General features: G+C 43.9%; 1 protein-coding gene and 1 pseudogene across 4 annotated transcripts in view; both read right to left on the reverse strand.

The window, feature by feature from the left end:
• The window catches only part of LOC124721924 (carbohydrate sulfotransferase 5-like), a 544,973-nt gene that overhangs the window by 154,452 nt on the left and 372,991 nt on the right, over window positions 1-17,530 (reverse strand). Inside the window, exon 2 of one of the 4 annotated variants that reach the window (XM_047247078.1) lies at window positions 5,504-5,609. The exons of 2 other annotated variants lie outside the window; for them this stretch is intronic. In XM_047247078.1, coding sequence (XP_047103034.1) covers window positions 5,504-5,609 — 106 coding nt within the window. Of the gene's footprint in view, window positions 1-5,503; window positions 5,610-13,640; window positions 13,722-17,530 lie in introns of those variants that run through there. One more of the 4 variants, XM_047247081.1, reaches the window with a different exon arrangement.
• On the reverse strand, window positions 17,073-17,189 carry LOC124723936 (annotated as a pseudogene).

Here is a 17,530-nt window from a genome sequence, read left to right on the forward strand (position 1 = left end):
ATACTGGTCTCCGCCACGCTGCACGCTTCATCTGAAAGCTCATGTCCTATAATCACGCTCATTTATCAGTTCTTAAGGACTCAGTGAGATTCTTGGTGCTTACATTCGACGAAAGACGTACTTGGCTACCACATGCGAAAGAACATAAAACAAGATTGCCGAAACCACTGCACATACTAAAATCTTTAAATGGAAGGAAACAGAGAGCCGACAGAAATTTTTTGCTTCATTTTTATTGAAGTTTCGTTCAGTCCCCTCCTTTATTACAACCACACTATGTTCGGATCTGCATAATATTCATAAGCGAAATATTAGATACCTTTCATCTTGCGGGTATAATATTAGAGCGTGAATGCATGAGAGATCCATCAGCAGAGAGGTAATTTTGGATCGCAGCCAAGAGTTATCTAATAGACTTAGACGTAGCATGCATCAAGTTTTTGTGAAATGACTATAGTAGGTCTCCATCCTTATTATTGGAAAAGCCTTGGGTTTTTATGTAACAGAGAACATTAAGTCCTGTAACCAAAATCATATTTTAAAGCTGAGATTTTTATTTCACGAAGTTTTACGAAAATACCTTAAGTTAAAGTTTCATATACTGACACATTTAAATTGGACAACAGTCTTGTCTTCACAACAATATTCCATGATAGTGTAATCAAAATTCGTCTTCTGTATGAATTTACAGTCTTTGTTGGTGAACGTCATACAACTTTGAAGACACTCGATCAAATGCAGCCTGATCGAGATTTGAAATTTCTCGTCTGTTCCTATTCTCTGTTGTACAGTCGGTTCAGAGCTTGTACGCAGCCGAAAAATTATTAAAAATAACGAGGACACCTTTGGCAAGCTACATTAGCAACAGTAGCCAGTACCGTTCTGCTATGTACCTGGCCATGTGCGACTAGAAGGGAACGATGTAGCTGTTTAAGTGGTGAAGAGGCTTGTGGTGAACTGGCCATGGTGCACTGTGCCAACTCCGTGCACGTAGTTGAGGCAAAGAGTCTAATATCCATGGGAAATCACTTGCATGTGCATGAGTGACAATAAGCTTCGATTTTTGAAACACACAATAAGACCAAGGGCTTCCAGCACTCATTTGAAAGGGCGAGACTTGTTTGCCTGCACTTCCGCTTTGGCCACAAATAATTAACACACGATCTTCTGCCCCGGTTCGACAATTCACCTGTGTGTGATTCTTTCTTCTTATTTCACCTATAAAAAACTAAATTCGGCGATCAGGCCCTGAAGACCAGGCGATGTCGACTATTGTAAGGCTAGCTTTTGGTATAAATGGGAACTTCACCACCATTCTGAAAATGATACGAGGTTTGTTGTATATATTTTAATTTTTGTTTACTGCCAGATCCCTCACGCAAAACAGAAGGTAAGAGATTGTAACGTATTTCACAACGACTGGTCCATCCTCTATGTTGTCACAACCAGATAGGTGAACATTTTCTTTCTGACAGAGAGATAGCGTTGATATCAAAAATTTGTTTTTGTTTCGTTGGTAATTAATGAAATGTTGCAGGTCAAGTGTAAATTTGATCTGGTGAATGGTGTTGTTTACAAGGCTTTCCAAGAGGTCGGCTGCATGTGTTTAGTTGGAGAAAAAAAATGTGGACTACTATACCATAAAATTGTTTTGAACTCTACCACCAAAGAGAAATCATCAGACCTTAGTGAACGTTTGTAATAAGTCTGCTCCTTCAGCTTCAACAATTCGAAAATGACTGGCTGAATTCAAAAGTGTCCATAGGTCTCTTGAATATGACAGAGTCGAAAGACTACTCTCCCAGTAATGCAACTACAGTGGAAAGCATTAAATTAAACCATTTGTTTCCGCAAAACCTATTTTTATTTAACAATTATTATTATTATTATTAGTGGAGGTGCTAATTTCAACTACACTGTCATTTAAAAGTGAACCATATCTTCCAGGGGTATATTGGCAAGCATGTAATTTTATTAGGGAGTACGCAGTACTGGCCAAACATTTAAAAACATTTGAACTCCACATTAGAGAGTACACCAGAGTTCCATAAGGTCAGCCTTCGAGCAGGCGGTAAGCGGCACATCCACTGCCACTGAATTAATAGATTTTGATGAAAATTGTCACACCTTAAGAATACAGCCCACCGTCGAAAAACAGATTGCTTTTCCAATGGGAAATTAAGTCACTCTCCGAATTCCAAGTGTTATCACAGCTACATAGATGTGTATTTGAACAAAGTACAGTAACAAGAAAAGGTGGTGATGAGCTTGATGTCTACATTAACACATAAGCACCCTAAGGCAGTGCACGGTGCGTGGCGGAGGGTACTTCGTACAGATGACACCGACTTTGTGTCCTATTCCATTTGCGTACTGAACGATAAAAATATAGCTTTTTGCAAGCCTCGGTACGCGCCCTTATCTCTCTGCTATTATTGTTACTGCTCTACGTGAGATATATCATGGGGGCAGTACGAATGTCTCGTTTCTTCCGAAGATTCCCATTTAAGTTCCCTGATTATCTTTGTTACACTTACATATGAGCTGTACTGACTGATCAGGATCCGAGCAGAGCATCTCTGAATTCGCTTGATGTGTGCTGTAATGCCTAAGAACTTCCAGCGCTGGAACATTACTCTACAACAGGCCACACTAGCGCCTTGTACGGTACATCATTGACAACTACATGGAACTTTTCCAGAATCGCTCCAGGAGTTCTAAACGTTCCACTTGCCTCCTGATTTTACGTGGTTGTCCCATTCCATAATGTTTCGTAGTGCTACCATCGAATATTGAAACGATGTGACATGCTCTAAAAGTTTGCCACTAAACTTGTAATGGGGTCTCTAACATTGTCTTATACTTAACCACGTTTATAGAGAACTTCAGTTCACTGCGCCAGGTCAAGTTTTGCCCATATCGTCCTGCAGTTCCTTAGGATCATCCAGCGGCGATACTTTCCAGTAGGCAACAGCATCGTCAGCGAACAATCCGATGACGTTGGTGCTAGTCCAATCAGGTAAATCGTTTATCATTGTTGATAACAGTAGAAGTCCTTTCACACTTCTATGAGCACAACCAATATTAATTTAATTTCTATTGAAAATTTTCCCTGCAGTATGGCGTAATGAGTTGTATCATGTAAAACTTCTTAGATACAGTAACATATTTTTAAAGACAATCCGTTGGTTATCAGCTGATAATATGATACAGTGTCGAACGAATTTCGAAAATCTAGGAAGACAGACTGAACATGATTACCTGCGTCAGCCTTGCGTCATCTGCATGTATTCTGCAAGACGTCGTGTGCGAAATAAACCAGGTGCGCTTCAAACGACTGCTTTTCCCGAACTCCTGCTGGTTCTTTCAGAGTACCTTCTTTCCTGCCAGGAACGTCGTAATTTCAGAGCTCATAATATACTCTAGAATTCTGCTACGGATGTCAACGATATTGTGTTGTATATCTGTTCACCGCATCTTTGATGCTTTATAAAAACTGGAGTGATTTGCGAATCTTTGCAGTCACGCGAGACACTTCGCTGCGCGAGAATTTCTCAAGTTCGGAAAGGGACTAATTCCGCCTACTATTCCGTGTGAAATGTAACAGGAAATTCGTGAAGCCAAGAAGCCTTGGTTGCTTTATTTTCCATTCCTGCAAGGTTTTGGAAATATAATCACATAATTACCGCTTAAATTACCCTGTGAATTTTTCTATAGTTTCGGAGAATCAACAACTGAAACAAACAATTGAAATTAACTGGAACGCAGCCGTACAAGACTTTTAGTCAGACACAAGGGGTGATCAAAAAGTTTCTGTCGGCAAGGGATTAGTGTGGCATCCGTGTCCTTTCAACGTGTGTGCGGTCAGTACGGAAATGTGAGCTATGCGTCCAAACAGGATCAATGTGCTGTCATTCTTTTCTTGGCTGCTGAAGGACAAACAACGGTAGACATCCATCGGATAATGGAGAATGTGTATGGGGCAGCATGTGTACCGGAAACCACTGTTGTGGACTGGTACGCAACAAAGGCTGTTGCTGCTTCACGTTAACGCACGTCCCCATATCGTAAATGTCATAACACTGAAGTTACGCCAACTCAAGTGGGAGACGAGGTATCATGTATCAACATATCACTACGGGCGTCTTAAAGTTGGCAACAGAATTGCAAGTTCCTCTCAGACACCGAGAGCAGTCGTGTGAGATCCGGCGGACCCAATGGAGTACGCCCGCTGAGTCACACCTCCAGCGGCTCCCTACCATGAGCGCCCTCTGCCGCTGCAGTATAAGATGCTCAGTGACAGTCACACAGCCCACTAGTACTCTGAGCTATTTCGCTATGTGACATTTCGCAGACGCCGCCTAGTCGTGCTCTAACACCGTCATTTGTGCTTAGTTCGTGGAACCTCATCCTTGGTGCTATTGTATTGGCTGGACTCTGTTTCTTGCTGCATTATTTGTAGTAAGTCGTCGTTTGCTTGGAAATAAATCTTCTGTCTACTATGTTATCTTGTTCGATAATTATTTCTGTTCCTGTCCAACTTTTCTACGGCGACAATTGCCACACCACTCTACTACCAACCTCTCCTTACCATCTGTAGGGAGTCGCATACAACTGAAGACACTCAAGCACCCATCCTACAGTCTTTGTCTCTCCTCATGCGATTTAATGTCTGCGGTCCCTGAAAAAGGGCCATGAAGGGTTGATAAAGTATAGCAGGTAGTTACAGATTTCTTCAGGTAGCAGAACACAGTATTTTACCAAACAGGTATCTTCAACCTAGTGCGTCGGTGAAACGATTCCCTCAATGCTCACGGCTATTTTGCCTCACTGTAAGGCCTCCGAACGGAAACTTATTGATCGCCCCTTATTCTACGTCTGCTACTACTTTGTACAATGCGTCATTGATTTCTTAAGCTACATTCGTTGTTATTTCCATTAAAGGCATCAGCATATTGGAGTATCAACGTAACTGCTTCATATTGCTACAGAATGTAAACGTTGAAGCGCTAGATCAACTCTAGACCGTCATAAGAAACAGAAAATTCAAGAACGAAACCATTATAATGTAGCGAATTAGACAACAACACCAAACTCGCTACGAACACCACTGCCAGCATCACCACTGCCAGCATCACCACTGCCAGCATCACCACTGCCAGCATCACCACTGCCAGCATCACCACTGCCAGCATCACCACTGCCAGCATCACCACTGCCAGCATCACCACTGCCAGCATCACCACTGCCAGCATCACCACTGCCAGCATCACCACTGCCAGCATCACCACTGCCAGCACCTCCACCGCGAATGATTTATACTACAAGGAATAAATAATATTTAAGCCTACTAGAGACGACCGTCACCTCTCGGCAACTGTGGAACGGCTGCCCTTTACAGCTTTCTCCAGTACCGACACTACATCTAGCTAAATCGAAGCTTTGGCAGTCAGTGCGACGTGAAGAATCTAGGAAGCGGAGGCGTGCCGACTCGTGGACTCACCTCGCAGCGGTGGACCGGCGCCTGGCGTGGAACCTGAGGGGCGCCACGGGCGCGTTCATTTCTCCCGCGTGCCGCTCTCGCATCGCGAACGCCCTGCCGCGCTCATCTGCAAAACAACCACCACAGCTGATGCTTACGCTCAACCTCACCACCGTCACAGTCACCCACCAGCCCTCCATTACGGTTTCCTGCGCTTCTGCAGTCCCGTCAAAGCGTATATACCGATTCAGTGGTACAAACCCTAAAGTTGACCCCTAGCGTTGGTGGGATGTACTGAAACACAGAGGCGTGGATCTTCCTCTGTACTCGGCATAGTGCGCCAAGTGCGAATCTGTGATGATTATTTGCCCAACGTAGTGCTGCCTGTTTCATTATAGTTTACTGGGCGGATACTTTTCCATATTGAAGAAAAACCGCAGCAGCTGTTGTAAATCCTCTATCAACGGCATTTTTCAATCCTTTAATTAAAGATTTACAATATCTGCAGCGATTTTTATTCAGAAAAGTTGTTTGTTTCGTTAAGGATCATTAAGCAAATGACAAAAAGTTCCAGAACATTATATCAACACTTGTGCTCCACAAACCACCTTAACGGTGTGTGGTGCAGAGCGTTTCCGGTACCACAACTGCTTCCTTCTTCGTTTTTCCATTCACGAATGCTATGAAGGAAAAACGGCTGTCAAACCTCCATGCGAGCTCTAATTTCTCTAATTTTGTCGTCGCGGTCATTTCGTGAGAGGTATATGGGACGAAATAACATGTTGTCCGACTCTTCTTGGAACGCACACTTTCTCATTTTCATTAGTAGTCTTCTCAGTGATGCACAGCGCCTCCCTTGTAGCGTTTGCAACTGGAGATTGTTTCCGTAATGCTCTCCCCCTTGGTAAACGATCCCCTGACATTATGTGGCACTATTCATTGAATCTTCTCTGTCTCTTCTATTAATGCAACCAGGTAAGAATCCCAGACCCACCTGTGCAGTTGAGTTACAGTCTGCTCTTGGCAGCAGCGAGGTGTGGTCATCTCGTAAGCGTACTGCCAGTGGAGCTGTGTGTAGGCTGTCATTTACTTCTGAGCAGTTGCGGGTTGTTAGGTATACGTTCTAAATACGGCGCAATCCTATAGATCGGCCACGATCAAAACCACTTCTCAACAGGATAATGCCAGACAACGCTCATATGAGACTGAACGATTCCTATGAGACCACCTGTGTCTGAATCCCCTGGAAATCGTTGGCATCCACTTCTCAATTATGGCCAGTGTCATTACGTCAAGATGACAAATGCCGACGTGTGCACAACCGTGGTGAACAAATTCGCAAACTCACTTAAGTTCAAACAATCCAATGGTCACACTGTGGTCGTTACAGTGGACCAAGCGGACCTGGGCTTGCACACCCTTAGAGTCTTTGAACTCCTCTTTGAGATGGCAGCCGATGTCAAGACTGCAACCTTCTGACTGTACGGAAACGTGATAAGCCATGTGGTTGAGAAATGGCAGACGTTTGAGACTTACAAGGTGTACAATGGTGTTTACGCAATAAAAATCGAACCGACATAATACGTACCATCCTACCTGCTCATTGGCACTTGCTGTACTATAGTGATGTAGGACGGCCAACTGTGCACATATTCTGGGTGCAGCCAGAAAGGGCACGTCAGGTCGGTGTCTATTCAACGCCGACTAATACAAACGCTCATCGGAGAATCGGCGCCACCGGCTGCGGCGACGATCTTCCCCCTCACCTACATCACAGCAGCGGCAACAAGCCTCATGAACAAAGAAACCACCGATTACCTACGGGTGCTGACGTCCTGCGAATCCAACGAGGTCACGACCCAGATCACGCCGCCACCTCAGGCGAAGGTAACCCTGCAACACCCCCAACTGACGTTAATGGGTGAACCTCAAGAAAATATCGACGTCAATGCGGTGCCGACCTCGGCGTTCCGCACTGATGGAACAACAGTGACCGATCAACACCGATACTCGGACACGGAAACTCATGTTCGTAAGCAATGATCACCTCGCAAACGTAAAAGGCGACGGCGCGCGGCATCGAACTATTGCCTCTTCCTCACGATGGAACAGGAAAGCGACGGCGTTGAAGAGGGCATGGAGGACATGCCCACCGTGGGGGCGGGTCTACCTAACATCTTCCACGTTCAAGAGACATTAGCTGTGTAATAGAAGAGGTCGGGAAAACTGGCTACGTGAATCTCTTGCAGGAGAGTGATGTCTATGTGCGCGGCATGAAGCTTGTCTTGTAGCATGGAGAATATGGCGCGTACTGAAAGCGTTCAGGTTGATTTTTGCCAGCCTTCTCTCTGCCACAGGTGGTGTCGTCATGGACGACGATAGAATGTGATATCGTCGCCAAAACGCCGCTGACTCACTGCCACTTATTTGGTCACTGGAGCGGTAAGGGCACACTGGATGTCTCCTATCTTCTTCCTTCTCTTGTGAATGAGCGTCACATTCAACGTCGTCTGCGTCTATGCAACTTTCAGAGGTGATAGTATAGATCAAAACAAGAAAAAATGTCTAGTAAACGTGGGCTCTAAGATGCATGCCTTAACAGCTATGGGCACTTGCCCAGTAGAAGACATATGTTTCACATTAGCGAAGATGAACAAGTGATCATACCTCTCAACGTATGCACTTTAGGGCCTTTGTAGAAGAGATGTGATTCACAGTGGCGAAGACCAACAATCGTTCAGAGCTCTCAAGGTATGCATTTAAGAGTCCATGTTTACTAGACATTTTTCTTGTATTGGTTCATACTACCACCTCTGAAAGTTGTCTACCCAACATTCTCGGTAATAACAATACCGATTCATGCATTTCACTATCAGCGGTATCGGAACGATTTTCGCCTATATCTTTCGACCCGGTCGTTTCTGGTCCACGGCCTCTTTACCTCAACTTTATACATTTACCTTTCTCCATCATACCCGAAAGTTGGTAACATCGTGCCGCGTGTGGTAGCCGCATGGTCCAAGGCGCCTTATCACAGTCCGCGCGGCTCCCCCCGTCGGAGGTTCGAGTTCTCCCTCGAGCATGGGTGTGTGTATGTCCTTAGCGTAAGTTAGTTTAAGTTAGATTAAGCAGTGCGTAAGCTTAGGGACTGATGACCTCAGCAGTTTGGACCCATAAGACCTTACCACAAATTTGGTAACATCGTCACCATTCACCCTGCATGCTTCCCATATGTAGCATGAGACTTTTCACACCCATACGGCGTAATAACATAAAGAAACTACTAAAATATCAGGCATAAGTAATAACTTGATGACAGAAAACTTACGGTTTACTGATCGACGTAAGTGAAATCGAAACGCCTGCACGACGTTGACAGCGGCAGAGAGTGACACGATTCGGCATAGAGTCAGCTTCGTCGCCTTGCCTTGCTGGCTCATCTAGGAAAGTAACGTTCTGGATGCGTTCGACAAACATTTCTGCCATCTGAGGATTTGCGTCATTCTTCTGAGTTATAGGATTCTGGAGAGCTCTACGACATGAAGAGTCATACATTCGCTCCAGTTCCTAAAAATATCACAGCGCCGTCAGTGTTTCAGCTGTGGTCTGTGTCCGGATGACACCTGCATTCGACCTTAAACACCACTGATAACATTTAAAAAATATGCTGTTTCAAGGTATCGGAGCACTTAAGACCTGTCCTCAGAATGTTGTAAAAAGTCAAGCTGTGGCACGTCGATAGTTAAAAGTATTATAATGTCATAAAGTACATAGTAGGTTGGTTGATTAGTTTTAGGTTTACGGCGCTCAACATCATAGATATTAGCACACATCCTTTGAAGTGCAAAGGTATGGACAGAAATATAAACTATTCTAAATGTTTTACCCAATCAATGGCACTGTCCAGCTCCACTGATTATGCGAAAGTGAAAACTTTGTTTGCTTTCAACCATAGATACTCTTCGCAGAAAGTTCATAACAAAATTACTGCTAAAAGTTTCTCTTAAGACATTTTAAACGCACTTGAATCCACAGTTTTCTTCGAAGTCTTCATCGCAAGTCTTCGACAATTGCTAATAATATTAATATATTATTGTATGTTCATTTTCATGATGTATATTCTGTGTGGCTGCTCGACAGACATAGGCAACAACTTCTGCAGGAGAATACTCAGCCCGTAGATAACTTCGGCACGGACAATCTTTGTCATCTGACATGGTTACTGAACGAGGCAGCGCAGTGGCAGCACAACGTATTCTTATTCGGGAGGACCACGGTTCAAATCCCCGTCCAGCCATCCAGATTAAGGTTTCTTGTAAGTTTCCTAAATTACTTACGGAAATGAGGCAAATATACTTATAAATTTTTATAAAAGGGCCTCAGATGCAAGTACTATCAGCATATTGCAGCGTGGTATAATGTGGAATGTTCTAAGATATCTTACAGTGAAAAGAAAAACTTTGATAGAGTAATTCGTATGAAAAGCCACGGTTACGTAATGCTTTCCAGCACAGTCGCCGCAGCAGATTATCTTTTCCACACCTCCAATTCCTGTTCTCCTTGTACCTGAAAGTTTCCAAGAATCTATAAATGTGAGGTCAATTATTTGGGATTTTGCTAACATCAATAATTAAACTGTTCATAGACCTGAATCAAATTATTATCTCAGTTTGAAAGGTACTGCAGTTTATAAATTCCCCAACGTGATATAAACATCAAGCTGCTGCACAGAATTGTTGATTTAAATTTTCATACTGGTCTAAATTACTTTTGCTTAAATTACTGCTTCACTGTTTAACTTAAGTGCTACGCGTTTCTGTATGTGGAAAGTGCTACTAAAAGTGTTGAATGATATCACAGTCCTAGGGTCCCTATATTCTGGAAACTGTTTTGATCTGTGGTTGATTAATTTTCATTATAGAGATATTTTGTTTATTAAGCTAGTAAGTTAGTAAACGTTATACTTTGGAACGTTTTATTGCTTTGTTAATGCTTCACAGAAGCGAATTTTATAGAAGCTGTGAGTCACTGAGGTTTTTAACATAATCGCTCCCAATTCCAAGTCTAAGGATTTACATATTATTTCTGAGTTCTGAACGCAAAGAAGAAATCGGTATTGGCATGTACTCTCAAATTATTAGTTCGAGGTGGACTGGCGAACGTTTTTGTGTAGTCAGTTGGATATTCTTCCCATTGCTTAATGAACCTAGGTTCGAATCTCGTTTAAAGCTTTATTCTCTATTTCTATACAATGCAATGTTTTGAAACGAAGTTAACAGTTCGATATATTTAATCCTTTAGACACACGAACACATTCACGTAATCCTTGAAAAGGAGTAAGACTTATTAATTTGCATTTAATAAAAGAAGTGCCATAGGCTACTTTGGAGAGGAAACGGTCGGTTTCCGTTCCTAATCTGAGCTTTTCCTCCACGTCTAATGAGAACATTTACTTTCATGTTTTGCATAATGAAAGCTCGCGTGCCATGCGAGGATCGGCGACGGAACAACGAGATTGGAGACACAGTTCTGGGAGACGTCGTGAGGTATTATTGACATTGGTACTTTCAATCGCGTCTCAAATGTTGCCACCTCTTCTTACAGTGTAGTAAGAAAGGTCAGCGTGGCGATCAGTTCGCCGAACTTCACAGCATGCATTAATAAGGTTACTCTCCTATGTGGTATGACATACTGGTGTCTCAAAGTCGACAATAGAACTGCAGGTTTCTGTTAGACGCCTATAGCAGTCATGTGAGGACTCGGCAGTCATATGGGCCCACCGGGCGTCCAGTGGCTCTGTACTACGACCACCCTCTGCTATCACGATACAGGACGGCTGGCGGCAGTCATACACACATACCCACTTGGAGCCACTTCGGTACGTAATGCTTTGTGGGGCTACACAGACGCCGCCAGGTCACGGCTCCAAATCCAGCGTTCGTGCGTAAGTACAGAGAGCCACGTCCTTGTTGCTCTTGTCTTAGCTGGACTCTATTTCTCGCTGCATTATTTGTGATGAGTCTTTGTACGCTACGAGAAATACAAGTTAAGTAAATCTCCTGTTTACTGTGTTAACTTGTTTCCTAATCATTTCTGTTCTTGCCCAGTCCAAAACATTCTAGGATCCATATTGTTGCATGCTTTCTTACAATCGCCACGGAATATCGCACTAATATGAACTAATACTGATGGCGATACTGTCTTTGAACGTTGCTGCTTACGCTCAGCGCAGTGAGCAGAATTTGTCTTCTACTTCTATTTATGCTTATAAAATCAAACATGTCTTGTTTTTATCTGAATAATAAGAAATAATGATGCTGTCAATAAACTCGAATAAAAAGAATGCTATTTATGGAAAGCAATTTATTAGAGAGAGAATACCAACTCAACTGGAGGATGTAGGGAGGAGGCAGCGATGTCCTTGTCAGGGGAATAACCCGGTTTTCGCTGAAGTGTTGTAGTCACTGAAAACTGAATCAAGCCTGCTGTATACGGTTTGAGGCCGATTCGCCCCAACTGCAGGGAACATGGAGCCCAACTGTGTCTGGGTCCAGAAATTTTTGGGTGTTTCTAGTACAAAGGGCATGTTATAATGTGCGTCTCATAACGAAAAAAATTTCAACCAAGATAAGTGTCCGTACACAAAGATTTATATTTTAAAGCGATACTGTGACTTACTACATCGTAGTTCTCAGCTACAGTTATTCGAAAGAGTGAATGCTGACCTCTGGAAAGCCGGTATTCGATTACATCTCCGTAATTTACTTTACATACGATCTTTTTGAAACAGATGAAAATTGGAATTGCATGTTTTGAGCGATCAATTTTCTTTATTTTTAACGGTTAATGGGATCATTCATCTAAAAAATTACTAAAAATTTATTCACAGTTGCGAATATGATCCACCTTCGGCTCTACATTGGAATGACAACAACGAAAATTTGTACCGGATGGGCACTCGAACCCGGATTTCCCACTTCACGCGAGTGGTCGCCTTAAACGGTTCAGCCACCCGAGCACGAATCACGGCCAGACCCAAACTTCCGAATATCGTCGTCCATGTGTCACAACCTGCACTTGTACGTTACGTATTTTCCCGTCCAGGAAGGATATACTGTATTTATTGACAGTCGAGGGCCTAATATTGGCGAATAAATACGAAATAGCAGTGCCTGTGTTAATACGTATAAAACAGAACTCAATGTGAGGGATTTGTCGCAGCAGTTTATTTAGAACAACTTGGGCCATGCTTAAGCGTAATACTCAGAAACCTCCAAAAATATTAGGTCGAGTAGATTCAAACCACGAGATCACCTCGCTCTCCAATGACCTCAGTATCATCGAAGCGCTAAAATTAGCATAAAATTCAACAACAGCATCTACAGCACTTCTTACGATCCATTCTTAAAAAAACTTTTACAGTATTTGGGAAAAGGCTCGAGACGGAACACCACCTCAGCTGCTGGTGGGTGGGGAACCACTCGGGCGTTGTCTGCTCAAAGGAGACATTCCGGCACTGCATTGAAGTTTCTTGTACAACTGCAGCCCTTACCACACTACCATGAAGTAAGAAACCGAAGACAATCAGTGAAGCGCTCTAGGTGTGCTAATCGATCGAAGACACTACGAAAACGTTAGGCAGAGATACGGGAATCGCTTGAAGAAAAGCGAAGTTCGTGTCGTTAAGTGTTCACAGATAAATTCTGAGATTCACTGTTTCAGACAGACTGAGAAACAGATACTCTTAACACATCCTATACTTCATATTGGTGCTACAAGACAGGATGAGGGCGATAAAGATGCTTGCAGAGGAATAAAGAGTCAGTATTGTCTCCACGACATCGATCAAAACACAGAGGGCCAATAATAGTTTGAACAGCCCTCCACAATGTACTCCACAGAGCCTGCTCGAATGAGGTTGCAAATGTGGGAGAAATTTGAGGGACCGCCTGTATATTTCTGTATTACAATACACAAATGTTGTCACTGCCTTTAAAAATTATTTAAAACGGACAAACATAACACGTGAAAAATAAATGTAGATGTTTAGGCCTTCAACTACAACGCTCTGAATTTGGAGACACAGCGCCTTTCTCGTCAACAAAGGTCCCAAAATTCAATGAAAATTTCTAATGGCCGTTTCGTGAGCAGCACTTACCTGGAATGGTCAGAACCTCGTGTAAGGCCTGTTCTCACTAACGTCTGTTGGAAAAATACAGCAGCAAAATCTTTCTGTTCCGCTATCCGCTTTGCCAGTTTGCAGCAGCATCCTACTGGTACTGTCGCTGTACCACGTCACCCACGTCCGGAATAACAGTGACTCACACTGGCGCATTAGAAACTTGCAAAAATAAAGTATGCCGAGAAAGAAAAACAATGAGCTTTCGTAGCCTTGCATTAGCTGTATCAAGAAATGCAAAGCTTCTTCGCTCTCCCAAGGTCTCAGTTCGATTAAGTAAAACACGAAAGCAATGGACGTGACATTCAGCTTTCGCCTGTTGTGTCCAGTGACCCACACCACACCTGCTCTTGCACCACGCGTCTCTGCTACCGACTGTTCCTTCGTGCTCCACTTCTGTGAACGAAACCTAACGGTAACCTCAGTATATGGCTATTCTTAGTGTTGCTGCCCTCGGGCAATCTTTCCACCTCTGACTGTGGGTGTACATCAAACCTGGCCAAGATTTGCGCTTTACGATAGCAGCCGAGTGTGCTCAGCAGTCCGACTTCCCCATCACCGCGCCATTCAGAGTAGATGGGTGAATGAGACGGCTACGTGCCGAAGATTACACTCGCGCGAAACGTAGGTACATATTAAGTGATCGTAAATCCAGCATAAAAATATGGAGTGAGGAATAGCGGCCGGCCGAACTGTTGTAGAAATATATACCATCAGCTGTTATTTTTGAAAACTTTATCTATGGTACTAGTTCCAGTGCCACAGTAGCGTCTTCTTCAGGTTTCTATATGGTTACATAAAATACTTAAAACATAAATGTGTAAAATAAGTTCAATAATATAATAAAATTGTTACATCGAATAGATACAAGTAAATAATTAGGGTCTATGAAATAAAAATAATATGAACAACAGTATTTCATAGACATAACGTATGAGTACATCAGATCTATAAAATCAACTAGGAAACACAATGGTGTCATAGTAATGGGATGTAAAAAACCTACATATTCTACGTACAAGATGTGAAACACATTTAGTAAAATGTCAAAAATAAGAAATATCGTAAAGAAGGTGTAATAGGGACGGTGTAAAAAGATGTGGTTACAGTGTATGAAAAATATATACAAAGTAGTAGTATTGAATGATAGTAATTAACCGAAATATAGAACAGTTCAACGTAGGATTGTGTATAATGTGAGTGCAGCGTCAAAATGAATAATTCCTTACGTTGAAAAGAAAACAGGAAAAATCATGTACAAAAATAGGACAAGCCATGTCGTGAAAACCATATACAGTAAGATGGTACACATGCAAAGTAGGGTGAAAACATGTAAACATCCTATCGGTAAGAAAGGTATGGAGTACTTTTCAAGATATACACTGATCAGCCAGAACATTATGACTACTACCTAATAGCTGGCATGCGAACTTTAGCACGGATAACAGCGGTGACGCGTCGTGGCATGGAAGGTCGCTGGAGTTGGCACCACATCTGCACGCACAGGTCACTTAATTCCCGTAACTTCCGGGGCGTGGGACGATGAGGTCTGTCGCCACGTTCAATCACATCCAGATGTGTTTGATCGGGTTCACATCTGGCGAGTTGCGAGGCCAGCACATCAATTGGAACTCGCCACGCCGGCCGCGGTGGCCGTGCGGTTCTAGGCGCTGCAGTCCGGAACCGCGGGACTGCTACGGTCGTAGGTTCAAAAATGGCTCTGAGCACTATGGGACTCAACTGCTGAGGTCATTAGTCCCCTAGAACTTAGAACGAGTTAAACCTAACTAACCTAAGGACATCACAAACATCCATGCCCGAGGCAGGATTCGAACATGCGACCGTAGCGGTCTTGCGGTTCCAGACTGCAGCGCCTTTAACCGCACGGCCACTTCGGCCGGCGGTCGTAGGTTCGAATCCTGCCTCGGGCATGGATGTGTGTGATGTTCTTAGGTTGGTTAGGTTTAAGTAGTTCTAAGTTCTAGGGGACTGATGACCTAAGATGCTCAGTCCCATAGTGCTCAGAGCCATTTTTGAACTCGCCACTGTGCTCATTGAACAACTCCGTTACACTCCTGGCCTTGTGACATGGAGTATCATCTTGCTGAAAAACGCCACTGCCATCGGGAAACATGATCGTCATGAAGCGGTGTACGTGGACTGCAACCAGTGTACGATACACCTTGGCCGTCATGGTGCCTTGCATGAGCTCAACTGGACCCATGGTTGCCCACGTGAATCTTCCCCAGAGCGTAGTGAAGCCGCACCAGCTTGGCTCTGTCCTGCTGCACAGCTGTCAAGGAGCCGTTCTCCTGGAGGACGACGGACTCGCGCCCTCCCATCGGCATGACGAAGAAGGTATCGGGACGCATAAGACAATGTAACGCTCTGACACTGTGCCAAAGTCCAGTGCCTATGGTCACGTGCCCATTTCAGTCTTAGTTGTCGATGTCGTTGTTAACACTGGTACATGCATGGGTCGTCGGCTGTGGGGACCGATCGTTCAGTGTACTGTGTGTTGAGACACACTTGTACTCTGCTCAGGATTGAAGTCTGATGTCAATTCCGCCACAGTTCGCCACCTGTCCTGTTTTACCAGTCTGCCCAGTCTACGACGCCTGACAACTATAACGAGGGGTGGCCACCCAACTCCATGACGTCTGCACGTTGTTTCACCTCGGTTTCGCCACGTGTTGAAGACACCCATCACAGCACTCCTCGAACACCCGACAAAACGTGCAGTTTTCGAAACTCTCGTGAGGAGCTCTGGGCCATCACAATCCGATATACTGCGCGCCTTCCCCATTTTCTACACGGACATCACTCTCACTGATACTACATGCGCCTTGTGTGTGTCTGACAAGTAGTTATTCCTCTCCTTGACGGGTTCATATCGATAGTAGGTCGGTGGTCATAATGTTCTGGCTGATCAGAGTACGCATGCATGTTCTAAGTCTCTTCCTAAACCACTAGACAGATTTCAACCAAACTTTGTACACATATCACTTTCGGCCTGGAAAGAACCGCTACGGGGTAAGTACCACCTATCTACCAACGCGGGATGAAAAAACAGTGTAGCCCACGACGCGCGAATACCCATATTTTATTTATCCAGTACTTGAGAATAAGAGCACTTAGTGACTTGCAACATACTTTACACATAATTTCCTGCCATTATGAATCTTTCTCGCTGACATCTCCCACAAAATAGCACTCCGTCTTCAGGCCACAAGTGGCCCATCGGACCATCCGACCGCCGTGTCATCCTCAGTTGAGGATGCGGGTAGGAGGGGCATGTGATTAGCACACCGCTCTCCCGGTCGTCATGATGGCTTTCTTTGACCGGAACCGCTACTATTCGGTCGAGTAGCTCCTCAATTGGCATCAAGAGGCTGAGTGCAGCCCGAAAAATGGCAACAGCGCATGGCGGCTAGATGGTCACCCATCCAAGTGCCGGCCACGCCCGACAGCGCTTAACTTCGGTGATCTCACGGGAACCGGTGTATCTACTGCGGTAAGGCCGTTGCCTCTCCCACAAAATGATTAAACGAAAAAAGTTTATCAGTTACCTATTCGCTGTTCGTGAAGTAAAACCACCGCATGAGGCATGAAGTTTTAATTTACTACTTCTTTACTACTACATGTATTGGCACCAGGTTTTGGAGACAGTATTCACATATAGCACTAAATGTACAAATAAAATCATACAACATAACCACACATAGTTCAGAAGATATGACGTTGTAAACACTGAGCTGCGTGAAAATGAAACTGCAGGGCGAATTTCGCTAGAGATACGGGTGAAATATGTGTACAAACATGTGTGAAACATGTTAAATGTATGTAAAATAGGTTTGATATCTGCGTAC

Source organism: Schistocerca piceifrons, chromosome X (genome assembly GCF_021461385.2).
Source record: "Schistocerca piceifrons isolate TAMUIC-IGC-003096 chromosome X, iqSchPice1.1, whole genome shotgun sequence".
Lineage (NCBI taxonomy): Eukaryota > Metazoa > Arthropoda > Insecta > Orthoptera > Acrididae > Schistocerca > Schistocerca piceifrons.